The 15,200-nt window shown below is 32.4% G+C and overlaps 1 protein-coding gene across 1 annotated transcript in view; it reads left to right on the top strand.

The window, feature by feature from the left end:
* The window catches only part of LOC131948251 (hemicentin-1), a 73,641-nt gene extending 59,765 nt beyond the window's left edge, over nt 1–13,876 (top strand). The window contains exons 37-50 of the mRNA XM_059309785.1: nt 1,885–2,003; nt 2,284–2,458; nt 4,079–4,238; nt 5,417–5,547; nt 6,737–6,935; nt 8,046–8,104; nt 8,604–8,786; nt 9,242–9,368; nt 9,770–9,775; nt 9,887–10,083; nt 10,638–10,719; nt 11,031–11,141; nt 11,878–11,964; nt 12,861–13,876. Coding sequence (XP_059165768.1) covers nt 1,885–2,003; nt 2,284–2,458; nt 4,079–4,238; nt 5,417–5,547; nt 6,737–6,935; nt 8,046–8,104; nt 8,604–8,786; nt 9,242–9,368; nt 9,770–9,775; nt 9,887–10,083; nt 10,638–10,719; nt 11,031–11,141; nt 11,878–11,964; nt 12,861–12,996 — 1,772 coding nt within the window. The 3' untranslated portion in view covers nt 12,997–13,876. The remainder of the gene's footprint in view (nt 1–1,884; nt 2,004–2,283; nt 2,459–4,078; nt 4,239–5,416; nt 5,548–6,736; nt 6,936–8,045; nt 8,105–8,603; nt 8,787–9,241; nt 9,369–9,769; nt 9,776–9,886; nt 10,084–10,637; nt 10,720–11,030; nt 11,142–11,877; nt 11,965–12,860) is intronic.
* Nucleotides 13,877–15,200: the final 1,324 nt, after the last annotated feature.

Raw genomic sequence — 15,200 nt, 5'->3', positions numbered from 1 at the left:
CTACTCATGTAGGCGCTTCTTGAATGTGACATTCAACACTTCATTAACATTTCTTAAAAATCAAATGCAACAGCTAATTAAAACTAAAGTTTCATATTTAAGTTTTTGTTTCAACAGTTCAGGTATTTACACCTTTATAACTTCTTAGAAGTCTTTTAGCAATTTAAAAAAAATTGTAACACTAATTTTAGGCACACCATCTTCTTTGTTTCATAGTTCATCTTTTTTATTTGCAAACTAGAAATGATGCTTCTTTTCTTTTATTTTAGCAATTTAGATTTCTTGGAATAATTTTGATAACATTCCTCCTAAAATTTGCAATACAGAAATGTAATAACATTTCAACTTATCAATGCGGTTGAGAGGATTCAAAGGTTTGTAATAAAAAAAAAACAGGTAAACTGTTGCTCTGTTTATACTGTATTTAATGTACACAAACAACAAAATGGGAGTTTAACTCAGACATTATGTCTTCTAAGGTATTTCTCCTATTTACATATGTGATGGACATTCAAGTAAACAGTTATGTTTCAGTGAAAAAGTAGAACAATTTTATAAAGCTAGTATTCAAAGTTTAATTATTTCCTTATAATCCTGCTAAATATACCCAGCTTAACAAACAAAAGAACAAATTTTCAACTGTACAGACAGTAGTGTAAAACCCCTTCACTATCAGTACACTGATGTATTTTACAATTACCTTAAAATAAGCCTTTAGTTAATAAATGGCAAGAAACAGACTTGGCACATTTCTACACACATCTTTAAGTAACACCCTACATTACTTTTTACAATTTCGTATTTATGTCGTAATGGTTGATTTAGACGAGTCAATACATAAAATAAATCTGTTCAAAACACATCAATTATAGACCAATACCAAGCTATCAGTAAAATGTTATTCAAATGATGGTTTTAATGTTGTCCAAAATATTTGAAAATGTAATTCAATGCAAATTACAATTAATTGTAACTTAAATATTTAACAACAGATTGTTTTTTCAAATGTTTACAGGTATATCATAATGCATATATTTATATTTTACGTCTTTTTTTACAGCATAGTTAAAAAACATCTTGACATATTGCTGATAATTAATACACTTTTAATACATGATTAAATTTTCAATTCTTAGCAAATAATATAAGTCTTTCCCTTTCTAGGTGATGTTTTTCCATCATTAATTACATTTACCATAATTTTTAAAAAACATTTTATCATAATTTTTTAAAATTATAATAATCATTGTCTCTAATTTTCAGGACTTCTCTTTTGTTAAAATCACATTGTTTATGTGAATTTATAATTTTAACATAGATTATCTACTTTTTTTTAGATGGTATGTTCATATTTAAAAATAGAATCTATGTAACCATTAACAATTTCTGTTAAGCATGTTTTTATATAGAAAACAATGTGTTCATTACTAATATAACTGTAGTTAATGTTTATACTTAGAATTTTGTTGCCACTGTACTCACATTTGCACTATTTGTGAACTGTTTTGTGATTTTTTTAACAAAATCTAGCTGTAACCAATTTGATGGGTTTTATTTATCACCTTGTAGTGTAATCTCATTTGCATTATCATTTATGTTGAATTTCCATTTTGACTTTTGTATTTTTTGTCATCGAGACATTCTTTATTTAACAATGTTATTCTTAAGTCTGTAGCAACTAAAAACTAAATAATTTTTAACTTTTAACATTTGACTTTAGCCAACTTTAAGTTCTATGAATTAGTTTTGAAACTTAAATAGTAATTTCTACTAAATAAAACTGGAACAAATTCTATAATCCTATATTTTGAACTGAAGCTAATATTTGTACTAAAATATTTAAAATTATATTTTTTGCTGAAATGCATTTTTTTTTGTTAACAGATGATCCTTACATATCTGTTAACCAAACAAGCATCACAGCAGAAGAAGGAAAACCATTCACAATATTTATAAACGAAGTGAAGATTTATCCATCAACAGCTGGTGTCACATGGTTCAAGGTAAAAGATATTTGTCAAGTAGTAAAATATAATCAGAATATATCATTAAATGCTATAGTGTGTTGTAAAATCACATGTCAGCATCATCAACGGCGTTCCTAATTACTTTTAGAAATTGGTATGTTGTGTTATGCTTTGTTTTGTTAAGTTTAAAATTGTTATTTGTATAATCATAACTTGCTATACAAGTGTTTACAAAATAATATTTAAATATTATTTAAATATAAACTGAAAATATAAAAAAGAAATTTAAATTTTTTTTTAATCCAAAAATAATTAGGATGGTCAACAAATTAATCTAGATGCAAATAGAAACAAATATACAGGAGGTATACTGAACAGTTCATCCTTAACTGTTCTAAATGCTTCAAAGAGTGATTCTGGCACATACAAACTACAGGCCACCAATGGATCTAAAACAGTGGACAGTCCAACAATCACAGTCTCAGTCATTTGTATGTACCATGCTATCTTTGATTACTGTTTTTTTTAACACTACCTTTTTTTTACTGTTTCATTTTTTCCATGTCTCTAACACCATCTTGTTTTTTCCATGGGGGTCATCCATAAATGACGTCACACTATTTTTGACGATTTTTACCTCCCCCCCTCCGTCACACATTGTCACAAAAAGCCAGACCCCCCCCCCCAACCCCCCACTTAAAATGACATCACACCTGAGCCTACAACCCCCCCCCCCAAAATTGCAGTTAAATTTTTTTTAAAAACGTCAATGTTTTTCCAAAATCTTGTCAGAACTCTGTCCACTTAGAGTACTTTGATCAATTCCTATTACAATTTATCAAAACAGTTTTCTAAAACGCGAAATAACGTCTAAAATTCGTTTTCTAACATTGCTTTTTTATAATGCGAAAGTGTGACGTCCCACCATCTGAACCCCATCTCCCCCCTCATCACATACTGTCACAAAATTACGGACCCCCCCTATTAGTGTGACGTCATTTATGGACGACCCCATGTCTCTAACACCATCTTGTTTTTGCCATGTTTCTAAAACTATCTTGTTTTATGTATTTCTCTAACACTATCTTGTTTATTCCATAGCTCTAACTGTTCTTACACTAACACTATCTTGCTTGTTTCCTAACACTATCTTGTTTATTTCATGTCTCTAACAATAACTTATTTTTTCCATGTCTCTAACACTATCTTCTCTTTTCCATGTCTCTAACACTACCTTATTTTTTCCCAACACTATCTTATTTTTTCCATGTCTTTAACACTATCTTATTTTTTCCATGTCTCTAACACTATCTTATTTTTTCCTTACACTATCTTATTTTTTCCATGTCTCTAACACTATCTTATTTTTTCCATGTCTCTAACACTATCTTATTTTTTTTCCATGTCTCTAACACTATCTTCTCTTTTCCATGTCTCTAACACTATCTTATTTTTTCCTTACACTATCTTATTTTTTCCATGTCTCTAACACTATCTTATTTTTTCCATGTCTCTAACACTATCTTATTTTTTCCTTACACTATCTTCTCTTTTCCATGTCTCTAACACTATCTTATTTTTTCCATGTCTCTAACACTATCTTATTTATCCCATGTCTCTAACACTATCTTATTTTTTTTCCATGTCTCTAACACTATCTTCTCTTTTCCATGTCTCTAACACTATCTTATTTTTTCCTTACACTATCTTATTTTTTCCATGTCTCTAACACTATCTTATTTTTTTTCCATGTCTCTAACACTATCTTCTCTTTTCCATGTCTCTAACACTATCTTATTTTTTCCTTACACTATCTTATTTTTTCCATGTCTCTAACACTATCTTATTTTTTCCATGTCTCTAACACTATCTTATTTTTTCCATGTCTCTAACACTATCTTATTTTTTCCATGTCTCTAACACTATCTTATTTTATCCATGTCTCTAACACTATCTTATTTTTTCCATGTCTCTAACACTATCTTATTTTTTCCTAATACTATCTTATTTTTTCCTAACACTATCTTATTTTTTCCTAACACTATCTTGTTTATTTCATGTCTCTAACACTATCTTATTTTTTCCATGTCTCTAACACTATCCGTCCCCAGATCCCCCTAAGGTGTCTGGTAACTCCTCCACCGAGACAACATCTGGAGCAACAATCTCTCTCGTGTGTACTGTGGATGCTAACCCCTCCATTACCTCGCTCAGCTGGACAAAAACAGTCAATGGAGTATCTGCCGCTGTGGTTTATGATGCTCGACTAAGGTAGGTGGACACGACTCGCAGGATTTTTTCAATGAGATTTAAAACTAAATTAAACCCGTCTGTAAAATATAAGATTTAAAGCTAAAATAACCAGAGGCGTAGCGACCCTTCCCGGCGCCCGGGGACAAACTTTTCGATTTGCACCCCCCCCCCCCCCCTTCGAGATTTTGATTTGCAACCCCTCCTCAAACTTTCAATTTATTTTTCCAACCCATTTTGGCGCCCCCTAAGCTCGGCGCCCGGGGACATATGTCCCCCCCCGCCCCCCCCTCGCTACGCTACTGAAAATAACCCAGTCTAACAAATATAAGATTTTAAACTATATTAATACAGACTATAAAATATGAGATTTAAAACTTAATTAACCCAATCTATAAAACATAAGAATTAAAACTAAATTAACAGTCTTTAAGTATAACGTAAAAATTTAAATTAACCCTGTTTATAAAATATGAGATTTAGAGTCAAATTAACCAGTCTATAAATATGAGATTTAAATCTAAATTAACAAGACTATAAAATATGTGTTTTAATGCCAGACACATGGACTATGCAATGATATTTAATACAATTTTATCCTAGTCTGTCTTACACCTCTTGATATTTCACATACAGTTCCAGTACAAACACACTAGCTTTAAATAATCGTTTGTTTCCTGATGTGGTCTAGTGGTAGAACATGTCCTTGGTAACCTAAAAGTCACAGGTTTAAGATCCGCTCTTCAGACATAGGATTCCCTTTAATTTAACTGTTTGTAATATCAAATCTATGTGGTGTGATGCACCAGGGGAGTGTCTGGAAGTGCCCCATGGGTCAAGTGGCTTTCAATATGGGTGTGAGAAATACTTGACTCTTAACCCTGTTGCCCACTGCCTGGTTAATGATAACTGTTCAAGACAGTTATGCCAGTATAAGAGAGATCAGTTAGATCTATTACAAGATTTAATGTCACAGATTTTAGATAGCCTTATAGTTTTACTTTAGTGGCCCTAATATTAAGGTCTTACAGTACAGTAATTAAAAAGTTAGCATTCAGTAAGTTAATTACAGTATTTTTTAAGTGGCATTATGTGATTTTCAGCGAGGTAATTATAACAAGTATTATGTTATTTCTTTTACATGGCATGATATAATTTTCAGCAAGGTAATTAACAAGTATTATGTTATTTGTTCTAAGTGGTGGGAATGTAACAAATCCTGACTTAAAGATTGCTGGCGTGGCACCATCTGATGCTGGTAGCTACAGGTGTGTGGCTGGTAACACACTGGGCAACACCACAGGCCCGACTTCAATCATTACAGTTAAATGTGAGTACAATCATTACAGTTAAATGTGAGTACAATGATTACAGTTAAATGTGAGTACAATCATTAAATGTGAGTACAATCATTACAGTTAAATGTGAGTACAATAATTAAATGTGAGTACAATCATTACAGTTAAATGTGAGTACAATCATTACAGTTAAATGTGAGTACAATCATTACAGTTAAATGTGAGTACAATCATTAAATGTGAGTACAATCATTCCAGTTAAATGTGAGTACAATCATTACAGTTAAATGTGAGTACAATCATTAAATGTGAGTACAATCATTAAATGTGAGTACAATCATTACAGTTAAATGTGAGTACAATCATTAAATGTGAGTACAATCATTCCAGTTAAATGTGAGTACAATCATTCCAGTTAAATGTGAGTACAATCATTACAGTTAAATGTGAGTACAATCATTCCAGTTAAATGTAAGTACAATCATTACAGTTAAATGTGAGTACAATCATTACAGTTAAATGTGAGTACAATCATTACAGTTAAATGTGAGTACAATCATTACAGTTAAATGTGAGTACAATCATTAAGTGTGAGTACAATCATTATAGTTAAATATGAGTACAATAATTACAGTTAAGTGTCAGAACAATCATCACAGTAAAATGTCAGTTCAGCTTTATGACTTTCCTTTCATTTAATCACCTCATTAAATCATACAAAGATAAGACTGCTGTAGTTAATTTTTCTGTTGATAAAAATAACTTCTATAACAAGTTTGCTTTTTTATATCAGAAAACCATTTTAAAATGATTAATTTGATTAGTAATTAGTAACTGATGTTGAAGTTTCACTAAAAATAAATCCAAATACTATTATTTACATCATCTATCACAATGCATGAATTGAAAATAATTCTTGCATTGTGATACTACAATGATTATTCAATACTTTTTTCATTTATTCTTCCATCCCTGTCTGCATCAAATAAATTATTTGTTTTGCAACTTAGGTATGAAGTATTGCTACAATTCTTGTTTTTACTTATTCCTTTCCTATCGCTTCCAACCAGTATCAATGAAATCAGTTTTTCTATGGTTTGGTGAATGTAAAACATCATTATAACAAAACAAAATTATTATAACTTTTCATTTGTCTCTTATAAATGCACATATTTTTCATCATAATAGGATGTTGAAATAATATATTTTTATTGTATTTAGATAAGCCAACTGTGGAAGTTAGAACATCTCCAACTAGCGTTGTTGTTGGACAAAGAATGGACCTATTGTGTACAGTTACTGCCTACCCTGCTGCCAGTAGAGTCTCATGGAGCAAAATAGAAACAGTAGAAACAGAAGTCAGTACCACATCAACCTATGTTATAAGGAATGCCACTTACACAGACTATATGGAGTATAGGTACAAATTTATGATTCTATTGAAGTCATTTTTTTAAGTTTATTTTCAGTCATTTAATTTACCTGGCTATAAATTTATGATTTTCATTCAAGTCTTTTTTATAGTGATTTAATTTAGGCTACTTAGGTACAAATTAATGTTTTTATTTAAAGAATTTGTTTTTAGTGATTTTATTTACTTAGTAAAGTTATTGTTTCTCTTGAAATAATTTAGTACAGCGATTTAATTTACTGTTATTTAAATTGTTTCAAAGTCTGGACATAATAGGGGGATTGATGGCTTGATTTTTTTACTAACTTAACTGTAAAAGTTTTGTAACATCATAAAGTGTATGTAACTGAAACATTACACTGGATACAATAGATTTTAAAAAATGAGCAAATGGAAAACAGCTCAACGGAAATGTGTAAAATGTGCAAATACAAACTAATTATACCAGTACACTTCAATCATGTCACATTGTAGAAAAGTGTTTTATTATGCTACAATCTACACAGTGGCGTAGCGAGGTCGGGTGTCACCCGGTGCGGCACTTAATGGTGTCACCCCCCCAGAGGCGTTGCGACCCTTCCCGGGGACAAATTTTCAAGTTTTCGATTTGCACCCCCCCTCAAACTTTCGATTTGCACCCCCCTCCCCTCATGTTTTTGATTTGCACCCTCCCCCCTCAAGTTTTTGATTTGCACCCCCCCCCCCTCTAACTTTCGATTTGCACCCCCCTCAAGTTTTTCTCTATATATTTTGCTATTTTTTGCCTTGGTGTCACCCCCCTAAATGGTGTCACCCGGTGCAGTCCACCCCCCCCCCTCCCCCTGAATCTACATATGGTCATTCTATATTAATCTCTAAAAATCCTCAATTTAACAAAACAAAAAAAAATCCATTTGCATAGTTTTTTGTTGTGCAGTTTCCTTTGCGTATCTTACTGGTCACAATGTACATGTACCTATTCCATCCTAATTGATATTTTTAAAATGTCTATTTTTAAAGCAGAAAGAAATCTAATTACAAATAACCAGTGTTTAAAATGTGGCTGAGAAAAATTTTACAAGTGCTTTTATCTTCATCCAAAAGAAATCAAATTTAAAAAAACTGATTTGTAATTTACAGGTGCAGTGCTACTAATACAGAAGGGACATCGTCAGCCACCATCAAACCTAATATTACATGTAAGATTTTAAGGTTAATTAGCCAGACCACCAGCACTTATTGTTAACATATTTTATTTTAGTTTATTGAGTTATTAAAACAGTTAAAATGTTTCTTACTTGTTATTATTATTTGTCAAAAATACCACAGTATAAGGTATTTTCCCACGCTTTCTTTAACTTGCTTTCGCGTCTGTTTGTTTCTTTGTCTTTCCTTCAAATCTTGCGATCAAAATTTCGGGCACTTTCCAGTTACCTAGCGCGCTGAAATTTTCAGGGAAGCTTTGTTTCCGATGACAATACAATATTCAATTATTATTATTACGAAATTGATCCATGGAAAAATTTTATTGATCATTTTAGACTCCCATTGACTTGTACAAAAAAGGGACATAACCTAGTAATTGTAATTTGATAAAAACAATCAGAAAACGTGGGTTTTTTAAATTTTTTAAATGATAATAATTTCCTCTGTATATACTTGAAATACATTTAACAAGTTTTCCCTATTTTCTCAAAGTTAACCCACAGCAATCTGGGACAGGGGAGGAGACGGTACAGACAAATGTGCCTGCTGATTTGACTTTAGAATGTACTGTTGTTGCGAACCCTGAGCCAACGTCTTATTCTTGGTTTAATGGAACTAACCTGATGCCACAGTACACACAGAAGACAATAACATTGCGGATTACTTCAGCTTCTGGTAACAATACAATTTTTTTTTTCAATTTGACACCATGTGCTTTTGCAACAAATTTATTTATACCTTTATTATTTTTTTTTAAGTAAGCAAATAGTTTAATCTGCATATTATTATGTTTTATTAGTGTTAGCTTATACAAGAAGACATTTTGTTTTTAGTGCTTCCTTTTCCATCAATTTTACACACATATTGGGTTTTTAAAAATGATTTTCAATCATATATACACATTGCAAACTGTATATAATACAGATAGATAGAATAATAAGTCAACTTAGTTAATATTTATAAGCCATCAATAAAGTGATTCAAACCTAAGAAACTGAGATGAGTAATTCAAGTGTCATTGTATTTTCCATTAGAGTAATAGATTGCAATAGGAAAAAATACTTTTTAGCATAAAGAGACTATATCAAACCATCATTCAACAATACTCATGTGACTACTTTGTGTTACAGATTATGGTGTATACTCATGCAGTGCAAACAATTCACTAGGAGGTTTGAACCCTGCTCGCACCTTTACTGTGACCAATAAAGGAAGTAAGTTGAAAAAAATTATCCTCTGTCTCATACTTAGTAAACAGTTAAAGCACCCTTTCAGATGTAATTATCAATAGGGCAGGTAAGGTTGAACTGGTTCAAAGACATACACTTATCTTGGGATAGCATTGTCGGTTCAATGCCCAGCAGTCTTTACTTTCACTAACATCAGAACCAGGCAAGCTTGGGATCTGAACTAGAAACTTTAGGGTTATTAGTCAAGCACTCTACAACTTGCCCCTCATAGCCACTAACTTTTTTTTAATTAGGTATTTCTCGAGTTAAACTCATTGGTTGAGCTCTCCTAGCATTAGTACTCTTTAAATCCCATCCTACTTTTTAATATTTTTTAATGATTTTTTTTTTCAAATTATTGTAATACCCACATCATATTTTATTTTTATTTGTATTATAATGTAATATTTTCTTTCTGCTTGTTTACAGCAACAGGTAAGAGAATACATCAGGACTAATGAAACAGATGCTGAGTACAAAAGGATTAAATTTGGTGTATCGTTTAATAGCGTGCCTTTTAAACATCAGTAGTTTTGTTTCTTAAAGTAGTTTTGTGTTAACATTTACGTTACATTATTGTACATATTCATTGTTTTTTCCCTTATACTTTTCATTTTCCTCCACTATAGGAAGCAGCACTGGAAGTTCCGGACTGAGTACTGCTACCATTATTCTTATTGTGATTATTATCGTAATTCTCCTAATCATAATAATCCTGCTGCTTATATTCTGCTGTTTACAAGGTAAGAATCACATTTTATTAAAGCTAGCTTTTAATCATTAGCTAGAACCACAAGGATTATTATCACCACACGAGAAAATGTAAATTTAAATGTTTGTTCTGTAACTTGTGAATTTGACAACAGCGCAGATGAACTCCATTTAATGTAGACGTATCTTGTCATTAATAAAGTAGAAAGGTTAATGCATATATAAAATAACTAATTCTCATACTATAAAATAATGTTTTATTTCATTCTAAAATGGTTTCAGTGTATAGGCTATATCATCATAATAACTTTACTTTTTACATTGAAATATTTTACCACTGACTAATTTTAATCCTTGAAAGTTTTAGCCCACATTGTTTATAATAAAAACTATTTACATTTTGGTTGAAAATATGGTATGCAAAGTTAAAGCATTGAGATTTGTAGTTTTTTTCAGTATTATAATATTTTGAATACTTTATACCCAATAATAATTTTTTTTTTAAAACTAAAATTTTTATTTCAACATGTTTGCTTAAAGCTTAAACAAAATAGTTTCAAGACTTTAAATTCCTTTTACTCAAAAGGGGTTTTTGCTAAATGTTGTAAGAAGAAAGAAAGTGGAAAAGTTGCTCCAGTCAATGGATCTGCTCCTCCAATGAAAGCAGCGTATGTAAAATATGTTTCTGAATTCTTACTGTATTATTATATTTAAAAATATTCTAAGCAAGATGGCTCTGTTATTTATTTTAAAAGATTACAGGTACACACTCACATTTTTATGTTACTGTGATATATCTACCTGATAAATAATTTTTCTGAACTGTTGATGGTTGTTCTGGATTTCATGTTTGATAAGATTCTTGTTAGTTTGTTTATTAAAATATAGAACTATGTATGAGCAAAAGTAACTACAAACCTTATATCTACAGACAGCTTAAAATATCATTGCTGATGTTTACTTTCTTTTGCTACACCAGGCTCTCCAATCCTATATTTGCTTCTGATCCAAAAATAAGTATAAATGATGACGTACCTGTTACACCAAGAAGATTGCCTCCTATGCCTCCTGTGAAACCTAATGTCATCATGTAAGTTGATAATATTCACAAGTTTTTCTAAGGGGTCAGCCATAGTTTTAGGATGAGGGGGAGGGGGTGGGTGGGTGTAAGATAGTGTAATTTCGTGCAATTGCATTTTTAAAAAGTAAGGTTAAATCCTGAATTTTATCATTAATTTTGCTTTTATTTTGCTTTAATTTTGCTTTAATTTATACTCTATGTTAACCATACTCAATTAATATTTTAGGAAGAAATGTTTAAATTTAAAAAAAATAACAGTTTTGTAGGGGGCTGTAGGCTGAATTGTAATGTCATTTTAGAGAGGGGGGTGGGGAGGGGGGGGGGGGTAAGGCCTTTTGTGACAGTGTGTAACAGAGTGGAATGGGAAGTGGAAAATTGTAAAAAATTGGGTGACATTGCTTATGTATGACCCCTAATCATAATTATTTGTTAATTGATATCTGCAAAGATCTTTACTCGAACTGTTAGTTGATATACATTATTTCTGTCCTTGCCCTTAATATCACACAACACAAATGTTTTCAGTTCATAAATTAAATGTTGCTGAAAATTAATTCTGTTTATACGTTTAAAATAGTTAAATCTTAAATATTTTTATTCATAAATGGTACAAGTTTTTTGTTTGACTGAATTATGAAATGTGTAAGCTGTACCAAATTAAAATAAGTATTAGTGAGCTAACAAACTTATTATGTTAAGCTGCTATCAAACGGCAAGTGTTGATGCTACTTTTTTCCTCAACCAGCTCTGTGCCAGCTCCAGACGGAGCTAAGCCACATCACCTGCCCCCATTTGACCCAGTTGGAGAAAAAGCAACTGAGAAGTTCTACAGGTAAATCTCATCTTCTGCTAACATTCTCATTAAAACACAGTTTTATAAGCCATAGCAGGACATTCTTTCTTTTCTGTTTAGTTTACGAGACTTCATCTCGTCATAAAATAAACCATGTGCCATTTTTTAAAATGCTTTTTTCTGTTTACTTTAAGAGTCTTCATATCATCCATGAATCCACAGTGTGCCATTGTTTTTTTAAATGCTTTTTTTCTGTTTATTTTTAGAGCATTTTTTCTGCACTTTTTTCTGTGCTAATTGTTATGTTTTATGTATTATTCACAAAATCCATAGCACTGCATACTTTTTACACTGCGTTTACACTTGCGACATGTATACTATACAAGTCTAGATAAAAAATGCATGCAGCAAGAAGTATACATTTTTGGTGGAATAAATATTTTTATACAGCATTAACTTTTTGCAAGCTTTTATCTAGATATTTATAATATACTTTTTGCAAGTATAAACGTGTAATAGATGATATTTTTCTTTTTTACTTTAGTGACATCTATATCATTCTCAAAATCAACGATTCATTATATATCCAATCAGTGGCGTATCGAGGTCGGGTGTCACCCGGTGCGGCACTTAATGGTGTCACCCCCCCCCCCCCCCCAGAGGCGTAGCGACCCTTCCCGGGGACAAACTTTCAATTTTCGATTTGCACCTCCCTCAAACTTTCGATTTGCACCCCCCCTCAAACTTTCGATTTGCACCCCCCCTCAAATTTTTTTCTATATATTTTGCTATTTTTTGCCTTGGTGTCACCCCCCTAAATGGTGTCACCCGGTGCGGTCCGCACCCCCCGCACCCCCCTCGCTACGCCTCTGTATCCAATATATCTTTCATTGTTTATTAACTTTTAAATACAACATTACTGTGTTTACTTACAGAGATCAAAGGAGAAGATCAAGAAAGAAAAAGAAGGAAAGAAAACAGGAGAACAATGAAGATGAGAAAGCATTGACAGGAAACGGGACAGATGGCTCTACACCTTCTTTAGAGAAAATTGGGGTATCAACAGCTTAGTTATAGACACTGCTGTTAACTGTTTCTGAACAACATAACTCAGAAGTGAAAGTATTAATAGGACAAGCACAGTGGTATAAAGTATAAAGCCTGTGATGTTATTACAGTAAATGGTCAGTCATTGTTTGAGAAAGTAAAAACATTCCGTTATTGTATTCATCTGTCTCAAAACCTACCATTGTAACACTTCTGTTTATTTAAAAACTTTGTTTTAAATTCTTGATCCAAATGTTATTTATTGATATAGTTTAGATTAAACCCTAACACATGCTTATATCTATTGGAAAAATGATATACCACATTTATATTCATACATTTATTTATTTTATACCAATAATTTTCACTGATTTTTACTGGGTTTTTTTACAACTTGTTATAAATTTGAAAGCCAAATAATTATGTAAATTTGATTTAAATTATTGTAATCTAAACATTCATGATTCAACCATAATATGAATTTAATGCTAAATAATGATGTAATATAAGCTATTTCTCTATAATTAATATCTGACATTCGTATTCTCTAGCCACTCTTTACAATATTTCTAAGTGCCAAATCATTCATCATAATGCCTTGTTGCTCAAACTCTTTTAACCATAATTATGTCCCTTACACCATTCCTCAGGGTATGAGGTCCTATCTTACTACTTGTAACATGTGTACTGTATATATGGATGTCTACTGTTATTTTGTGTACAAGAACAAGTTGTCTGTTGACTTAAACTGTCTTGACTCTGTACAGCGTTGTTTGCAGACCTCGTCTGTTTGCGACTATGAGTCTAAGTCAGAACCTGTGATATGATAATAATTTTTAACTAATGCTTGATAAATAATAAAATTATATGTGATTTTTATTAATTAATAAATTAATTTGGGAAATTTGTACTGTTTTTGTTTTTTCTTATTGTTTATATCTTTAAATGCAGTTTTAACCGGTAATTAAACATGAGGTTAGCGTGGTCAGGTTGGTTAGGCTCATGGTTGCTGTACTGAAAAAATAACGAGTTCGAACCCTATGGCCGATGAGGCTCGATAGCTGGGGACAGCAACTCATCTAAGAGAGACAAACTCCACAATCAAATAACTGCTACCTTGTAGTTTGTTTTTGGTTGGACAAAGGCTATGAAAGCAAATCCAAATAGAAAAGCAGGCTAATCCAAAAGCAGGCTGAAATTGGAGTCAATGACATGAAACAGTTAAATGTGTTGGAGGGAATCCCTTCCAACACTGGAATTAAGAAAGAAGAAGAAAGAAATAACCGATAATATAGCATCAGCTTGGTCGTTGGACAGAGCATACGATTTGTAGCCTGTGCCTGTAAGTCTCGAGTTCGGATCCCAGCCTCTAGTCGTTGAGTCCACCCAGCTCAGATGGGTAACTGACTCACGTTAAGAAAAGCAAGGCGTAGCGACCCTTTCCGGCGCCCGGGGACAAACTTTCGATTTGCATCCCCCCTAAAACTTTCGATTTGCACCCCCTCCCTCAAACTTTCGATTTGCAACCCCCCCCCCCCGTTAAACTTTCGATTTGCACCCCCCTCGAACTTTTGATTTACATCCCCCCCCCCTCAAACTTTCAATTTGTTTTTCCAACCCATTTTGGCGCCTCCTAAGGTCGGCGCCCGGGGACATATGTCCCTCCCCCGCCCACCCCGTCCCCCCCCCCTCTCTACGCCTCTACGTCAAGGCATAGTGCAGACTTCACTATCCCACAGTTTGCCGAAGGTCTTTTAAACAGATACACTCTGTTTCACTTACCCCATGTATCTTGAGCACGAACGGCAAAAATGATAGGTCTACTATATAATCTGCTTACCACAATTGTCAATTAGCCTAATTCTTTTAAAAGTTACGTTATTGTAAAATGTCCTTAAAATTGTTTTAAAACCATTGAAGTTACAGTATATCGCATGCCGCAGGCGAGATCATCTCATCTTCTCCTCCCCCACCCCCACCGCGCTAAAAAAAAGTCTTTGCTATGACTGTACACTACAAAGGAGTAAAGAGGAAACTAAGCCAAGGTATATTCTCTAGCTTTGCACTACAAGAAAAACAGATGACTAAGCCATGGGATATCTCTTCAAACAGATTAAATATCCTACATTATTTGCAAGTAATCCATGATGCCTCAATTTGTTTCGGGATAACAAATTCTAATTATATAGAAGAGAGACTACAATATATTACTGCAAATGGTCTTTCTC

This window comes from Physella acuta, unplaced genomic scaffold, assembly GCF_028476545.2.
Source record: "Physella acuta isolate Inbredline_101_S28 unplaced genomic scaffold, ASM2847654v3 ptg000634l, whole genome shotgun sequence".
NCBI classification, from domain to species: domain Eukaryota; kingdom Metazoa; phylum Mollusca; class Gastropoda; family Physidae; genus Physella; species Physella acuta.
This window is presented reverse-complemented; position numbering and strand designations above follow the sequence as displayed.